The 19007-nt window shown below is 38.3% G+C and overlaps 1 protein-coding gene across 3 annotated transcripts in view; it reads right to left on the bottom strand.

The window, feature by feature from the left end:
- IQGAP2 (IQ motif containing GTPase activating protein 2) overlaps positions 1-19007 on the bottom strand; it is a 340434-nt gene that overhangs the window by 43157 nt on the left and 278270 nt on the right. For all 3 annotated transcript variants that reach the window (XM_072606382.1, XM_072606381.1, XM_072606383.1), the window contains 6 exons: positions 17052-17201; positions 11821-11984; positions 9758-9982; positions 8020-8160; positions 7610-7694; positions 6413-6645 (listed from right to left, as the gene is read on the bottom strand). In XM_072606382.1, coding sequence (XP_072462483.1) covers positions 6413-6645; positions 7610-7694; positions 8020-8160; positions 9758-9982; positions 11821-11984; positions 17052-17201 — 998 coding nt within the window. The remainder of the gene's footprint in view (positions 1-6412; positions 6646-7609; positions 7695-8019; positions 8161-9757; positions 9983-11820; positions 11985-17051; positions 17202-19007) is intronic.

Here is a 19007-nt window from a genome sequence, read left to right as displayed (position 1 = left end):
TGTGAAATGCTTGACATTCAAAATAAGTATGTGTCATCTGACATAAAAAAGTTAAAAATAATACAATAAAATGCAGTTTGGTGAGCACTGGTCATATTTCATACTTAAAACTCATCTTAGTGTCTGAGATGCTGAAAACCTTGGGTAAAATAAATGATATCATACCTTCTGTCCCAAAATTTTAGTTGAACACGTAAGTAAGAAGCAGCATGTGATGAAACTACTGTTAACTCTATAACTATATATAATATATATACCATATAACTATATATAACTAACTATATATATGCTGTTAACTATAACTATATACTGTTAACTATATGCCCGTCACTCTAGTACTTCTCTGTTCACCCAAACGTTTACTATTTTAATTCAAAAGCAGAGATGGAGATTAAATAGTGCTACATATGCAAAATATAGATATCTCAGAAATCACAGTATCTGGAAAAGAGAGCCTGTTCCAGGGGCGGGGAATCTGTGGCCTTGAGCACACATGTGGCCCTCTAGGGCTTCAAGTGAGGCCCTTTGAATGAATCCAAATTTCACAGAACAAATCCCCTTAATAAAGGGAAGAACACGGTAATACATACCAATCCATTTTTCAAATATTTGGTTCAATCCTTAGTGGTCCTCTGTCTCTAGCAGACCAGACCCCAGGTTCAGATTTTGACTATGATACCTACTAGCTTGTGTGACCACAGACAAGTCACTTGACCTTTGTGAGTTTCAGATAATTATCTAAGGTGAAAGGATAGGTTGTGATCTTCAGTAAAGGGAGATAAATCATAAAAGTACAGTTTCAGTCTACAAACACTAAATCCTGGAGAATTCTTGTAAGCATGACTTATCGATCTGCATAGGCTAAGCACCAACTTCTTGAAGGGAACTCAGGTCTAAAACCTATCTTCCTAGAATTCTGATGATTCAACATTTGGAAAGCATTGGAAAAGTCATGATGTAAATATGGCTAGCAAATCTCCCCTTGAGCATATCATATCATCATAGTGTCATGTATTTAGAGCAAGAAGAGCTCTGATCAGTCATTGAGTCCCATTTCCTCCTTTTACACTCAAGGAAATGGAGGCAGAGAAGTTAAGTGATTTAGCCCAGATCATACAACTGGTATGTGTTTGAAGTGGAGTTTGGACTTCTGACTTCAAGTCTAGAGCACTGGCTACTACGATCTATTGCTCAAAACTTTTTTTTTCCCCCAATTTCCAAGGTCTTTGGTTAATTATGGACCCAGAACTTGCTTCAGCATCAAAAATCATCAGAACTACAATGGACATAGGTATTTCTGAGCATAAGAATTGGCTTATCAGATGGGAATAACTGAGGACTCATATATGCCCCTGCTCTATGCCATATAGCCTTATCACTAGAAAATTCCATACCACATCTGTTCTGTGCATTGGTGGGAACACCTGATCTAGTGCTGGGCACTAAAAAGGTAGGAATGGGCAGATAGAGAATCTTTTTCTTAAAATGAAAAGACCTAAGTCAAGTTCTCCTATCCATTTTAAACTCCTATATTTGGCAGCAACTGCTTCTCTAAATGAGCCACTGTTAAGGTCAATCAGTGTCTATGTTAGCTCAGGAAAAGGAGACAGAGCTCTGGCACAAAACTCATCAATCCAAACTAGATTTACTGAAAGATATTCCTTATATTCCAACCAAGGTCTCAGTAAGGGTCTAGACCATGGAAGCTAGAAACCTCCAGGTCTTTGTCAGGTCAATAAGTGTTAAGGAAGGGGAAGAAGAAGGGTAGCAGCTTAAAATGGTTTCCCAGCTTCTCTCTTTAGTACAGGAAAAAGTCTCATTTTTGCTGAATTCATTTGTCTCCTGGTGTTCAATGGGAGTGACCAGTGGAGAAGGGATTCTGTTACCTTCACTTCCACATTAATCTTTGAGACCTCTTGGTATTATAATTGGTTGAAGGGTGATGAAGGGAGCAAAGGAATGGAGGGAAGAGTCTGACTCAACCCATGACTGACTTTGAGCTTGGTCTCATAGACTCAGGGGCCAAGAAACTTTCCCAGAACCCAAGGACCCATTTGTTCTGCAGAGGGGCTTGTAAACTCCCAAGGGCCCATGTGGCAAAACAAAGAATAAAGATGTCAAAGTTTGAGTCTTAATTTTTTATTTAAACCAACTCCTGAATCACTCTCCAGACTCTAAAACATGCTGTAAAGTACAAGAAATGGGCTAATATTTCTCTTATGGTTGTTTTGTTCAATTCTCACATTTTTTAAGGTAGAAGAGAAGATCTGGGAATGAGAATTTACTTATTTATTTTTAACACAAGGAAAATCCATAGAAGAAAATTTGGATAATAAAGGAAGTAGGAAAAAAAACCTAAAAATGGTAAAGAGGGTTCTTTCAAGGGAATATATTCTATACTTCTCTTAAACCTTCTTAAAGAAGTATATAAATAACTTATGGTGACCAATATTTTGTACACTCTATGTGACAAAGTCAACATAGGTGGTTTTCTCCAATGTTGGACAATGAGGCTTAGTCAAAGAAAAATGATTTACAATGTAGGGATGTGCTCCTCGACAAAGGGAATATAATAATTCCCCTTTTCCTAAATTTCTCTAGGTGAAGACAAGTCAAGAGAAGGGAATATTTCTACACTTGGCTAAAGTTCCAAACTGAGACAAGTCAGCAAAATAACAGCCAAGATTATCGAGTCCTTAAACAGAACATTAGAGTGAGAGATGCTTCCAACTGCACAGATCAATTTGTTGTTTATAAGGGACCACATACATTTTGGGAGTAACTCCTTAACAACTGAGGGGTGCAGTACATAGAATGATGACCCTGGAGTCATTTGGACCTGAGTTCAAATCTGACCTCAGACACTTACTAGTTGCGTGACTTTGGGCAAGTCACTGAAGTCTGTTTGCCTCAATTTCCTCAGTTGGAGAAGGAAATGGCAAACTACTTCAGTATCTTTACCAAGAAAATCCCAAATGGGCTCATGAAGAGTCCTACATGATTAAAATGATTGAACAACGACAACCAAACAGAATATTCTAGCTCATAAATCCCTGCGCTCAATATTCTGAAGAATCAGTATAAAGGTCATGAATTACATATCACCTCTAGTACATGCAACAAACTGGATTTTCCCAATCCATCAAGTCAAAACAGAATGTTTCCTACAAGTGTTTCCTGCAAATGAGACAGGTCCTTCCTGAATGGGAAAGTGTTCTTTAAAAAGAGAACTATATCACACCCATTATTATTGTAAAGTTGAAAGTATGCACCCCTGAAATTTTCCCAGTAAAGACAAACCCATTATGACATCAGAAAGATTATTTCATTTAGTGTTTTCCAGAAAAAAAAACAGCCACTCACTTATGAATGATTTAGTGTAAATGTGTGGCCTTCACAAATAAGAAGCTTAATGCAATCCCCAGGGAGAGAATATGAAGCCAACACACCGAGCAAAGAGGTTACCATGATGTTATAATAAAGTGAAGGGGAGTATTTTCTACGAGTCCATTAAGCTAAAATTCTGATCTACAGCGTCATACTTGAAATTAAATATCTATTGGCTAAGACTTAGAAATATTTTGCCTTCTGTTGACTTAGTTACTAAGAGGTTATCTGGTTTTAACAGACGGATCAGTAAGAAGGAAAATGCAAAGCAAACATCATTATAACCTATTTTTAAAACACAACACCCCACAAGAATATGCTTTTATTTAAATTTCATTGGCAGTTCTTAAGGGCCCAAGAAGATACTTTTATTTAAATTCCACGGGCAGTTCTAAGTGCCGAATATCTGTGAAGTACCATTGGTAGGCATTAAGGATACATAGCTGGGTGAGGCACAGATGCTGCAATTCAGAGTATAATCAAAATAAGGGAAAGATGTAGACAAATATAATTCATGAGAGAATGTGATAAGTGTAAATAAGAAGGTTAGTAAAGTTGCGTCAAGAAATTTGAGAGACTACTTTTATCTGGGGATATGAGGGAAGTCTTCATGAGGAAGATGCTTCCCTGGGTTGGGCTTGAATTAAGGAAAGAATGGTGTTGGCAAAGACAGGGAGAAAGGAGGAAATAGCACATGGATAATAGTCCAGTTTGGTGAGAAAATTTCTAGAGTTATTTCTAGATAAGGCCAGAATAGAAGGAAAGAAATGAACCATTATTAAGTACCCACGATGTGGTAGGCGCTACATTAAGTGCTTTACAAATGTCTCATTTGATCCTTACAACAACCCTGGGAAGCTGGTGCTATTGTCACTCCCATTAAACAGATAAGGGAGTTGAGGAGACAGAGATTAGGTGACTTGCCCAGAATCCCCAACTAGTAACCATCTAGGGACATATTTAGACTCAGTTTTTCCTGACTCTCAGCCCATGTTCTAGCCACTTGCCACCTAGTTAGAACAGAATATAGTTACAATACAGAATGGAGAATGAGAAGGATAGGTTTGAATGAAATTGGGAAAAATCTTGACTATCAGAATAAAGAGCTTATATATTTATATGGTAGACAATAGAGACATCTGAAAACAGAAGTGACATGATCAGTCTTAGGAAGACAATATACGCAGTGGTACAAAGGTTGGATTTAAAGGTGGATTAAGAAGACCTTTTATGGCAGTCTAGTCAAGAATTGACAATGGCTTAAACTAGAGTGGTTTCAATGGAAAGGAGAGGATAGACTGAAGCAAATGGAAAAGTATCCAAGTAGAATCTACAGGATTTGGCAAGTAGATATATGGGACGAATGAAAAGCCAACTATGACTCCAAAATTACTCTTCTGAGTGACTGGTGGTTCCATGAATAGAAATAGAAAATTTAGAGGGACGGTTACAGGAGGAAAAAAGTGCAGTCATCAAGTGTTTCTGCCTTAGGTCTTTCTCCACTCAACTATCAAGGTCATCTTTCTCAAGTGTAGTTGGGACCATGTTTCCTCCTGCTTAAGTTGCAGTCACTCCTGATTGTCTTTAGGATCAAAGATAGAGCCCTGTGTTCATCATTTAATGCTCTTCCTAACCTGGTCCTTCCTACTTTCTCAGTCCTCTCTATACTTTACTCACTCCAAGATCCAGGCATAGTAGTTTACTGAAGTTCCTTGTATACTGCCCTCTGTTTCTCAACTATGTGCCTCAGTACTGGCTGCCCCACATACCTGGAATGTGTCCTTTTCTGACAGTTGCTTCTTAGTCTCCCTGGCCTCCTTTGAAACTCTGATCAAACCTCACTCTCTGTAGGAGCCTCTCCAGTCTCTCCAGCTTCTGATGTCTTCCCCTCTGAAATTACCTACCATTTACCATATGAATCTTGTACATCACTAGTTATTTATATGTTGTTTACCCCATTAGAATGTAAGCTTTGAGGGTTGGGACTGGTTTTATTTTTCCTTGTATCCTCAGAATTTAACAGAGTTTCCAGCACATATTAAGATTGACAGATTAATCGGAAGTTTGAATAGGATACATATGTGAAGCTATCTAGTTGGCTATTGGTTATCTGGGACTGGAGCTAGAGGAAGAATTTGGGAACAGAACTCTAGACTTGAGAAGTGATAGTCAAAGCCATGGGAATGGAGATCACAAAGAGAAGAAAAGATCACCAAGGACGGAGCTACCATGGGGAGTATGAGGAACCAACAAGGGAGACCAAAAAGGAAGAGATGCAGGTAGGAAAAGAACTATAAAAATCAGTCTTGAAAAGAAATATTGAGGAAGAGGTTGTGGACAGGTAGCAAATGCATCAGAAGTCAAGGACAGAATAAAAAGCTGTGGAATTAGTGATAAGGGTCATTTTGTGCCCTTAGAAAGAGGAATAAAGCCAGATTGATTGAGATCAATGGGTAGAGAGCAACTAGAGGTAGTAAACATAACTATTCTCATTGTTGGGCATAGATGGGTAAGATGGCACGCAGGGTGAATGGGAGTGATGTTTTGAAAGGCCGCATGATATTGGCAGAAAGTATCCTTCAGGCTTGAGGATTTAGGGACAAATTCCATCTGTGCTGCTTAATTGATAAGTGAATTAAATTCGGGAGCATCAGTTTCCTCATCTCTAAACTGGGGATAACATTTGCATTATCTTATAATTTTGTTGCAAGAATCAAATGACAAAGTACATTACATCGGCCTTCCTATCCATCCAATTAAGAGAGCTATAATTATTTCTGTTAAGATGGCTTCAATTTTCTTCTCAGATTCCCAAGAAGGTTCAAACGGATTTGAAATAATATCCTTCTCCAGTTCTTTTCTCGATCTTCCTCTTTCCCCAAACTGACAGATGATGGATAGAGAAAGCCATTATATACTGTTTCTTTTTTCCTCGTCCATGTTAATTTTTGATCGCACAAAATGGTCTTGCTTTCCTCATATACCCATAGAAAAGATTTGTTCCCAAGCCACTAGCTGTCCATACCTGAACTTCTCGTATGTTTCTGATAAGTAACTGTTCATGGATGAAAGATGGTCATTTTCACCTTCAAACATCTTGTTTGAGGCAGCGTGCTGTAGGACTTTGGCCACTGACCCCAAGTTTCTTCTTTGGTCAGGGTGTATCTGACCTCCTGCTGTCATGTCAATGATGTCAAAGCCATCTGGAGCAACAATTGCTGGGTTCATATACCGATAATATAGGAGGTTTCCTACAATCTGCAGAGATGGAAGAAAAATGAAACCTTTTTAAAGAGAGAAGACTCAGCTTCAGTTTTTCTGTGATTAAAAAGCAATTATAATATTTGCTTATAATCTCTCAGAGAAGCAGAACACCGCTCTAAGTCTCTTAAAGGCTCTACTTTGAAGACCTGAATCTCAGATCTCAAGTGGAGAGAGCCCTGGGCTTGGGCTCAGGACCTGGATCCTAGTAGTTAGCTTAAGGACAGTAGGATTAATGATCAACTGATAGGTTTCTTAGCCTGTCCCGGAGATTTCATTGCTGTGGGTTGACTTCTGGTCTGGAAACTGCCTCCAGTAATATAAAACAGCATGTTCTCTGCATCTTTTTTGTTTTAAAGAGGTACCTGGAGCACTGATGATCCAAGTACCTTGTCCATGATCACACAGTCAGTATGTATCAGGAGAGACTTTAACACTGGCTTTTAACACCTCCAAGAACAGTCCTCCATTCACTGCGCCATGCTGTCTCTACTAGATCAGTTACAGTTTATATATAATTACATATATTCAATACATATAAATCGTATATATATGTTTATAAAAATATAACTATGTAGTTATATATAATGAACATGTAAATAGTGTAAAGTAATGAATACATAAATTATATATATTAAAGTTAATATATAGTTATATACATTAGATTAGTTTATAAAGGTAGGTTGGTCTATTGCTTTTCTCAAAAGAAACCCACAACACTGAGGAGAAGATAAAGAAGGTGTTAAGATTAGCACAACTAAGAATCACGAGTTGTGAGAAACAGAATATTCTAAGCACTCATTAACAGAAACACAGATATATGTAAATACACATGAACACAGAAGTATATTGTGTGTACATGTATGGACGCACACATGATTTGAACAGGCTCATCCTATCACTTCTAGCCCATGTCCCCAAAACAAGCTGCATTGAGACAACTGGAAAATGGAAAGTCTACCTTCAACAGCTCGTCTTCTGTGGCATCGGGGAACTTCTTATGGAGGGAATTCTTCAGAACTTTGGCTATGTATCTCATTCCATAGCTACACAAGAAAGATGACAAAAGAAAAATGAAACTGAGTAAGATAAACCTACAGAAATGGTTCTCGTTCAACAAAACAAAGGCATCTCGCTAAAACAAACTAAATTTGAGATAAGATGATGTGGAATCAGCCATGACTAAATAGTCATTTTCATGGCTTTCCCTGAGCCAGGACGTAGGGAAAGTGCTCCCTCTATCGGAAGGAAAAGTGCATTGGAATGCTCTTAGAATACTGAGCTTAAGGAAAATAAAGACAATGTTTGTCGTAGGATTTGGGGGAAAATTTGAAGGAACTTTCATTTCTACATTCATAACTTGTCACTTACGGTATTAGATCGAGGGAAGAAAATATGGAGTCCAAAACTTTATCAGTGACTCTTCGCAGGTTTTGAACAGAAGCCTCTAACTTGCTCTTGACTTCAGGGTGTGCCAAGGCCTGTTCTGTCGTGACATCGTATGGCAGCTTGCTGAAAATGTTAGAGAAGTGTTCAATGGATAACAATGGCTCATTCTCTTCAAAATCTCACAACCAGGAAGTCATTTTTCAATGAATGTAATAGCAATGCTTGAAAAGTTCATTGCAAAGCAAAGTTTTGCCCACAACGAATTCTCTTTTCTCCACTCATGCTAATGAAAAAGGGGGATTTGCAGAAAGCTGGGCTAGGGGAGCGGAAGGCATTGCTGCCCAGGTTGTTTGACAAGTCTACCAAGCTTGGCTTTGGTGGCAGCAATAGAAGAACTAGCTTTTTCCTACCGGTGTGACAGCAAACAGTTCTTATGGAGACACACAGATTTTTCCACCATACAATGAATCTACACCAGGAAGGAAGCTTAACCTATATTACAATGACTCTGAATGAGCCTGAATTCTTAGTTAACAGATCCAGACCTGTTTCTCAATTTACCAACTATGAAGAATATAATGATAAAACTGTAGATGATACTGGATTCCGATACAGAGAAACTACAATTAGAATGAACTAAGATCCATAGCCAACTAAAAAAAACCTCAGCCCACAGTAAACTGATATTACTCCTGAAAGAGCTACATGTCAGTGATTTACAAAACCATCTATATTTAAGTAGGGAGAAAGTGAACCACAGCTTATTGTTTCTGGTCATAAGCCATTTGTGAATACAAATAATAAAGAAGACTACAGACAATTTTGGCTCTGATACTCAATTTTAACAGAATGGAAGTATGAAATTGTCAAGATGACAAAGAAAAATAGTCAAATTTCAATTATGTGAGGAATGGGATGATGAGGAAGGTGGGAAGGGAGAAGAGGAAAAAGAGGGAGAGGTAAAAAGAGAGAGACACAGATAGAAGGAAGATACAGGGAGGGAGGAAAAGGAAAGGGAAAGAGAGAAGAGGGACTCGGGAGGGAAGAAAGGAGAGGGAGAAGAAGAGACAGGGAATGAAGGAAAAAGAAGAGAAGAGAGGAAAGAGAAAAAGATAAGGAAAGGAGAGCAGATGGGAGAAAGAGGGATAGGCAATGAAGGACAGGAGCAACATGGAGAGACATAGAGACAAAGATAAAGTGCATAGTACATGGAGTAATGAAGGGGATCAAGGATTTTACTATGTTACCCAGCACATATAAACACACAAATATGGACATGTATAGCTGTTCATGTCAAGCCAGCATATACACCAATTCTTCAAAAGATGTGCAGTTTCACTGCATGTACTCATCTATTCCACCAATGCACCATTCCAGGATTTAGAAGATGGCCTTCAACAATAACAACACAAAATCTCACACACACAACATCAAAAACCTCATCTGGACACGAGTGAGATAAGGGGATGCACCTCTCTGAGATTAGCTAGATTGGTTCTCAGATGCCAATCCATCACCAGAAATGCACTGAAAAATCCTTCCAGCTTGGCGGGATCTACCAGAGCTTGTGCTCTGTTGCCTTTGAGAGTTGAGGGTCACCACCTTGCTTTGGTGAGGCATCAGTGAGGCTTTGCTGGAGGAAAACTATTATACATTATAGTTACAATCCAGTTTTTTGGGAAGGGAAGGCCAGGTAGAGGAAATCAGCAAGTTTGGTTACCTGGCCTCTCCAGTCTGCATTTCTAATTGGTTAACCCAAGCCTTGTACACATCCACTGGACTGGTATTGATGACAAGGGATTTATCATCAATGATCTCCTTCACCACTGGGGCAAGTAGCTGGCGTAGACTGTTTTGTCCTCGGGCTCCTCTGTTGAAGCTGACGACCATTTTAATGACAGTAGGGTTTCCAGTCACTATTTCCTGTACCTGATCCACTTTGGATCTATTAAGAAACAAACAGAATCAAAACCAGTTTGCTCCGATGGCCCCAGAATCCATATTGCTGCTATATAAAAATCATTTCTTGCCATTTCTTTTCCACAAAAATCAGTTCACATGAGTTAAGTAGCCATCTTTTGCTCTGGTCCCATGCCTCTCACATGGAGAGGGTGAATGGCATTATTATGTTTTCATTGTTCTTTGTTTCATTGGCTCTGGAAGGTAATATTGGCTTGAGGATAAAGTCAGCACGAAAACATTGTCCTGACTGAGTATGTTCTATGCACCGGATACCGTTTCTTTCCTTGAACCTTTCATTTTCAGACTTCTCAAATAAATTGTCTAGACCCACATTCCACACTTTGATAAAAACCAAAAACATCCATCCTCTTTCCACATATGCAAATCTTGCTTCAGTTTCTGCTCTAAAAAAAAAAAAAATCTCTTGAGGATCAGAGACCTCCCACTCATCAGACATGATGGCCTTTAGGTCTTTTTCCCTGAGTTCCTTGTAACATCTGACATTGGTGACCACACCCCTTTTCTCTACCCAGAAACCTGGTTTTCCTTCCACCTTTATGACTGGTTCCTGTGTTAACTTTTCCTATTGTGTCCTGAACCCCCAAATGTTCTCAATTATCTCTCCTTTCTTTTGGGTGATACAAGTAGATAGAAGGCAACCTAAATGGGCAGGGACTGGCAGTTGGAAAAAGCCTCCCATAGAAAGAATTCCTTATGCTGAGTCTTGGAGGAATCCAAAGTCTCTAACTAAGGTTGGAGATTTCAACCCTATTTTCTGTGAATGATTCTCAATACTATTGATTCAGATCTGATTTATCTTTTAAACTATGGTCCCTGTTTTCCAGCTGCCCTCTGGACAGTACTACTTGACTATCATACCCACACCTCTAATGCAATATTTCTAAAACAATTAATTATCAAGGACAAATAGAAGCAGTAGTGAACAGTTATTATCTCCTTCAAGTCAATTTCTCCCCCAACTTCAAATTTTTCCCCCTTTCATCTCCTTTCTTCTTTCCTTCCTCCTCCTCTCTTAGACATGTGCAGTAGAAAGACTGTAGGTTTTGGAACCTGAAGACTTAAGTTTAAATCCTGACTTTGGGACTTGTATGACTGTACAAATTCCTTAAGATAGGTAAGGCTCAGCTCACTCATTGGTAAAATAAAGGGAATGGATTATAGAACCTATGAAGTTTCTGAAAACTTTAAATCTATACTTCTATGATCTATCCTCCCCATCAACTGGGCCCCAGAGCTTTGAATTGTATTTGATTACTTTAAACTGAAAACACACTGTATTATCTTCAAGAAGAAACCCTCTTCAATTCTTCTCAAACCATGTGTGCCAGGGTCAGCAATCCCTGTTGATTCTTCCTTTTCAACATCTTACATTCACCTGTTTCTTTCCATCCTACTGTTCAGCCATTTCAGTCATGTCTGATTCTTTGATACCATTTGGGGTTTTCTTGGCAAAGATACTGGAGTGCTTTACCATTGCCTTCTCCAGATCTAAGGCAGACAGGGTGAAGTGACCTGCCTAGGGTCACACAGCTAGCTAAGTGTCTGAGGCCAGACTTAAACTTGGTTCTTAATGACTCCAGGGCTAGTGCTTTATCCACTGCACCACCTAGCTGCCCCAAGTCTGAGAACACTTACCTTTAATTTTAGGCATTTATGTAAATCAGTGATTTTTAAGAATACTGACAAAGAAATATAGTAAGATAGTAATTTTGGGGTAAATCATGTCATTTGAGGAACAACCACCATACAAAAAGATAATGTTTATCAGCCTGGCACACATTACTTAGCTTACATACTCACTTTATTTCCTCCTCCAGGGCAGTTTTAAAAAGCTTGAGAAGCAGATATTCTTCTCGCTGATTGGAAGCATAATTGTATAGTGTGAAAATTACAGTGTCCATGAACTTGGTTGACTTGTTCTGTGGCATCTGGAAAATCAGTTTAGCCAGATATGCAGGATTCGTCTAAAGAGGAGAATGAGGGAAACAGTAAAGAAGAGGTAAATCCGTATTTGTTAAGTAGGTAACAGTTTCCTATTTTCTACTAGAAGAAAACTATATTAAAAAGTAAATGTTTATAGAAAAGCTATGTAGGAAGAAATGTAATGATTCCTCCCACCTCTACCACTAATCTCCCTTTTGAGAAGATCAAGCTTTCTACTTTTATAACCAAAGAAACTACCATCTTACCTAATAAGACCCTTCTAGCTATAAGACCCTATGAGTCTAACAGGCATTAGAATGATGTTTGCTTTAGGGTTCTATGAATAAAAGTTGTGGTTTCTAAGAAATATTTAAAGGAAACCAAATACTTGATACTGAGTAAATAGATAAATATGTGGATGTTCTCTGAGGTCTCTATAACCTTCAGGCAGATATTTATAGTACTTTTCTACACTGTTAGCTGGTTAAAATTTGACAAAACAAAACTGGCCACCTCACTAAGACATTTGGGAACTGATTTCTTGATACTTAACGCTGTCTTAATTTTGTCATTTCAAGTTATGTGGAAATGACAAGGGAAATCAAGCACATAGTATTCTCTACAGAATGATGGGATGCCTTTCTCTAAATAGCAGAAGAATTTAAGATTTCTAGACTAGTCAACATGGGAAGTTTATCATTGCAAAACCTACACTCAGTCATTTATTGCTTTCTGATAAGACTTCTGCCCACTGGTTGATACGAGGTTCTAAAGGAAAATAGTTATTAATTTTTCAATAATATTTACTGATCATTGATCCTGGGCTAAATATCCCAAAAGGAGGGACAGCATCTACACAGAACTCCCTGCCCTGCTCCCTTGGAGAAAATAAATCATTTCAAAGAAAGCATAAAGTGGATACAACAGAAAAGCCACAAAACTAGGACTAAAGTAAACTTTTAAACTGCGTATTTTTTGGAGGGGTCAGAAGTTATTAGTAGCATCGTACGGGCCTCTGCTGCTCCTGTCTTAATGCCCACATAAACACAAGGCAGGTCATCTTGTCATGAGTATTGTATTTTTATGTATTGTAGACACTGTTGGCAGTCTGACAGAGCACGTAGAAACTTTTCTGATGCTTTCCATGTATAAAATAAAACCAAAATAGCTTTTTCAAAGGAAATCAATTATATTGAAATAGAGTTAGCAAAATACACTTTTCTAAAGTTCATGAACCCACAGTAAGAACCTTGACAGAGAAACAAAATTTACATATGTACATATAATATAATCATATATAAGTACATGTGTGTGTGTGTGTATATATGTATAGGTATTTACATATTATACGTGTAGTACAGTATACACAGTGCTTACATAGTATATCCACACAAACCTATCCCTATACATATGCCTAAAGAAATAAACTACTCATATATACACACATACAATCACGTATAGACGCACACCTACACTATACATTCTTACGGTGTATGCGTGTATATATGTATAGCATACTGTAGTTTTATGAAATGCACGCATGGCACACGTGTATATTGTTACATACAGAGTAGTTATATGTGGTATATATGTACACACATATCATACATGTGTAGCATTATATAGGCACAGCAGTATTTAGTATATTACATATAACGTGTACAGTGTTATATGGTGTGTATGTGTATGTGTGTGTATAGGATTAGATTGTATACATAGCACATGCACATGTTCATGTATAGTGTATATAAAGAGCCTTATATGGTGTGTATGTATACACATCTATGTACCATATAGTATAATAAATGAATAGAATTACGTACTGCATATATATATGTACAGTATCATATAGTATGCATATATGTGTGCATTACATATAGCGTGTGTATGTATGTGTAGCATTACACAGTATAATATATTTACAGCATTCTATAGTGTGTGTGTACGTATGTATGGGATTCTATGGCATACTATATGGATAGTACTATATAGTATCTATGTATGCATAATATATAGTGTGCATGCCTAGTATTAAATAGTGCATACGTATGTATAATATCATGCAGTGTGTATATGTGTGTGTGTATAACATGTAGTGTGAATGTGTGTTTAGTACTATATAGTGTAACATATGCATAGTATTATATAGTGTATACGTATGTATGTATGTATAATACATAGTGTGTGCATGTGTTGTATTACATAGTATGTATGCATGTAGGTATAATATTATATAGTGTGTATACGTACAATATTATTTAGTATATCATATGTGTATAGTGTTATATGGCATGTATATAGTATATATGCATAGGAGCATATAGTGTATATATAACATGCATATATAGTGTTATACAGGATAATATAGTGTATATAGTATTATATATTGTAATACATGTATAGTATTGGATAGTGGGTATGTGCGTGTAGCATTATATTAGTGTATATATGTATGCATGCATGTATAATATTAGTGTATGTATGTTTGTGTGTGTGTATGTGTTCAGTATTGCATAATATACATATTATTCAGAAGTTGCATCATCTTAGGAGAGAAAAGTAAGGGAAACCTTCTCCAGGAAAGTTATTGTCTCCCACAGTAAGTCCATCCTCCTTTTCCAAGGTGTCCCCTTAGAGATGGAGGCAGTTTCTAGAAATGGGGGGCACTGAGAATGCAAGGACAGGGGAAGGGGAATGATGGAGCCAGACATAAGCTACACAGACTTTATGACGGAGACTAATCGTGGTGAGGCAGGGGTAAGGCTAGACTGCATGACTTCACACCCTGGATGATTCCTGCTTCCGTCCAACATTACTTCCACTTGAATGAATATTTCTAAGAGTCAGGCATAGAAGAAAAAAGGGGAAGGGGATGAAGCAAGATTTATAATGGCAGTAACACAGGAGCTAATTAGAAGGTGGAAGTTCAAATCTAGCAGTCAGGAATCTTTAACACTATGAGGTGCACATTGGAGACTAAGGGAAAAGGACTGGACTCACTGGGGCAGATTCATTAACATATAGAAGAACTCTGGGGTGAGGAAACACCTTTGACTTATGTGAGACATACACAAAAAGTGAGGTTGGACTTGTTGACCTCTAGGATCCCTTTTAGCCTTAAATTTGTGATCCCAGGAACTTTGTGATATATTTGATATATAACATTATCTGCTCCCTGGGAAATTTTGTATTAGTATATTTTCTATTTTTGTGTGTTTGTCCTTCGTTGCCGGAAGAAGACCATGCCATCAGAGAAATGATGACATGACTTGCACTTGACTGTTTTTGAGTGAGGGAAGGCTGTGCAGGTCACCAGCCTCACTTCTCCTCCAGAGTCATCTGAATCCAGTGACCAGATATTTATCAGGATGACTGGAGATGACCCAGGATGAGGCAACTGGGATTAAGTGACCTGCCTAAGGTCACACAGTTAGTGAGTGTCAAGTGTCTGAGGTAAGATTTGAACTCAGGTCCTCCTGACTCCTGCACTGGTGCTCTATCCACTGCACCACCCAGCTGCCCCAGAATATTTTCTATGGTATAGTGAGGAAAGCACTACATTTGAAGCCAGTGGATGCAGATTGGAATCTTGGCTTTGTTATTTACCACCTGTGTGACGTTGGAAAAGATCATGTCACAGAGGTAGTAAGTAACAAAGCCAAGATTCCAATCCGGGTCCACTGGCTTCAAATGTTGTGCTTTCCTCACTATACCATAGAAAATATGCTAATACGGAATTTCCCAGGGAGCAAATAATGACATCCTTAAGGCTCACTGTCCCCACTGATAAGCTGAGGTTGCTGGACCTCTAGATAACTTCTAAGATCCTTTCCTGCCCTAAGTCATATGTAGAGCATCGCTGCATAATGATAGCGTGGTTTTCTAACAAAGATTAGGGGTCGGTTTCCTAAAAGGAAGTGACTCAAACTGCAAAGGGCATCTCAGAGAGGGAGGAAGTGTGGTACAGTGGGCAGAGCATGGGACTGGAAATAAAAGGACATAGATTTTAGTTCTAACTCGATTTCCTTGGACCTCAGTTTCCTCATCTGTGCAGCAACAGCACCAACTTCACAGAGTTGTCTTAAGGATGTGTGTGTGTGTATAAACACGTGTGTGTATAAACGTGTGTATGTAAACATGTGTGTGTAAACACGTGTGTATGCAAGCACACAGAGACACATATATACACGTGTGTAATATATATTATAATATGTGTATATTATATATACTATTATAGGCTGGTACGTATATAAGCATACACGTATTACTTTGTAAACCTCAAAGTGCTCCATTCTATTATGCCTATAAATGTAAGTAGCTTTCCATTAGTCATAATGGATTTACATTAATATCATATTTGCTCATCTAATTTCCTTTGAAACCAACAGCTTGCATTTTTTGAGATAGAAACCATGATTATGGGTAAAAAGGGGAAAAAAAAGATGTGCCCAAAGTCTAGCGACACCAGTTAGAGATACAAGCCCTCACCAACTTTCCAAGAGCAGAGAAAGTGGAAAAGTCACTGAAAATTCTACCCTGGAAATAAAGCTAAAAAATCAAAGTTTCTCCTCTTCCAAAGGCACCAGTTTTCTTTAGTAGGAAAGGGCAGGATAAAACAGGAGTGCCATCGAGGATTAATCACAGAATCTGAGGACTCTCTTGGGTTAGATGAGAGCGGCTATCTGTCTGTCTCTCTCTGGTCCCCTTGCTTCGTACCTTCCCTCCCCCCATGGATGGTAGCCCATATTTTTTAGGGTTGGTGTGGGTTGGTTACCCAATCAATTCTAGTTCAGCCCCCATCTTGCTTAAACTTCTTTTTCTTCAGTTATTAGCCTCTTTTAAAAATCTGCTTATTTACAAAACAGTCATCAGAATATTAGAAATGAATAAAATAATTAAAAGAAGGGGTAGAGAGACTCCCCCAGAACATTCCCACTCCCTATAACAAGTTGTCACTTTTACTTTTCCTTGACTCATGCTATAGATATGTAATGTTTCTCTACATAAATAAATGGAGAATAAAAAATCGCTTACCCGTGTATAAGTGACAGACAAGGGGACAAGGCAGTTTGGTCAATAAACCACAGCTGGATAAAAGCTGCTCTTACCTGCAGGAGGTAAAACAGCTGCTGATAGGCTTCCAGCTTTTTCCTCTTCTCCTTACTCAAACTTTTAATTCCTTGTTTTTCATTGCCACTCAACAGCAACAATTCTTGGCGTTTTTTCTTATTCATCTTCTTCCTATGTGAAATAACATCCTGTATGGAAATAAAAAAAAAAGTTAGCACTCGTTATCCTTTATTATGATGAGCTTCTCATACTTGGGGTCACCCCCCCAACATACACACTTAACCAGGCTGGTATTTTCCCATGCAGAAACGAAGGAAAATAAGTTAAAATATGTTGTAAGGGAAATCTCTGCATTCAAAATAGTTTCAAATGTGTAATAGCTCTACAGCGGGAAGGGACCTCTGTGGCCGTCTGATCCAATCCACTCATCCCAGAGATGAGGAAACTGAGTCCTAGGGAGGCTCAGTTTCCTATTCAAAGATCACACAGGTGATAAGTGTGAGGAGCAGGATTTGAACACAGGTTCTCTAACTCCAGAACCAATGCTTTTTTTTTTTTTTTTGCACTGTTTCACGGAGAGAAGGACAGGGAAAGTTGCTTTAATTGATTTTTCATTTAATTTTCTGAATAGGCTCATTCTTGATTCTACAGCTGCTCTGATTAATCAAGGCCTCAACTCCTACCATATCTTAGAAAATACAGTCAATCAGATCTTGAAAAAAACTATAGACAGCCAACAAGTCACTAGAAGATAGACAGTGACTTTTTTCCTCTGGGATCATCTAGGGGGAGAGAGGAATCATGAATTTTATCTCTTCTTAAGTCTTCCCATTCCCAATATTTGATCATTACTCTAAGAATGAACATGCCCCTTTCCCCTCAAACACGGGATGTTCAGTGTGCGCGAGGATTCATCTTAGGGTCTTTATTAAGAGACACTCCACTTTATATCCCTCAATCCTGGCCAGAAAAAAAAAAATGAATTCCTGTCACAGTCTTTTTTTTTTTCAGATTTTTAAGGAGGGAAATGAATGATTAAAGAAGAGAGGGAAGGTCTTTACAAATTGACTCCGTCTTTCCAGTTTAAGTAATTTCCTCATTCTCACTCACATGTATGTGTTAAATGCAGAAAGTTGGGTTTGCTTTTATATGTGGGGGGTTGGGGGGCATGGATGAAACAGTGGTGAGCAAGGTCCCAAAGATAAGAAATACGTTCTCCCTTTTCCTTTTTTTCTATGACCTCATTGCTACTTTCCATCTGTTGGAGTTATTCTGCACAAGTGACAGCCTGTGGTCTCACAGTCCATGACAGTCATCCTTGCTACTGGCTCCTTTGCTTATCAGCCTTACAAATTCCATTCTTCCTCTCCTACTGCCCAGAGACTTTTTCTGTTTTCAACTATGAAACCTAGATTGGGGTTCATTTCTTGTTTTTCTTTCAACTTAAGATAACTGCTCCAATTCATCTCTGTTTGCACAGTTGGGCAGTATCTGCCCAGACTCTCACTCTCTTACAAACATCTGAACTCGTATTACTGTGTATGTCTCTTATGTATCTAGAATACCCCATTTTGTATTAAATGAATCTATGTAATAGAGAATATAGCTAAGCAATGAGGCGGCAAAGTGGCTGTAGTTCTGGACTTCTAATAATCACAAAGACCTGAGTTTGAGTCATATCTCAAATGTTTACTAGCTATGGTCAGTAGGAAAATCATGTAACTACATGCCTCAGCTTCCTCACCTGCCAAATGGGGAATCAGAATAGCACTTACCTCACAAAGCTGTTGTAAGAAATAAATGAGATGAAGTATGTAAAGTGTTTTGCAAACCTTCAAGTGGCATATAAGTGTTAGCTATTATTATTATTGTTCGTTAGGGTTTTTTGGTTATTCATCCTTCATTTTCAAAAAGGACCAATGACATCATAGGGTGAGGTCTTGACTCCTGTGTGAACTCGATTTAAGTAAGGTAGAGTGGCATGAAGTCATGTG

This window comes from Notamacropus eugenii, chromosome 4, assembly GCF_028372415.1.
Source record: "Notamacropus eugenii isolate mMacEug1 chromosome 4, mMacEug1.pri_v2, whole genome shotgun sequence".
In the NCBI taxonomy this organism is placed as follows: Eukaryota; Metazoa; Chordata; class Mammalia; order Diprotodontia; family Macropodidae; genus Notamacropus; species Notamacropus eugenii.
The sequence above is the reverse complement of the archived record's forward strand: the minus strand, read 5'-3'. Positions and strand labels throughout refer to the sequence as shown.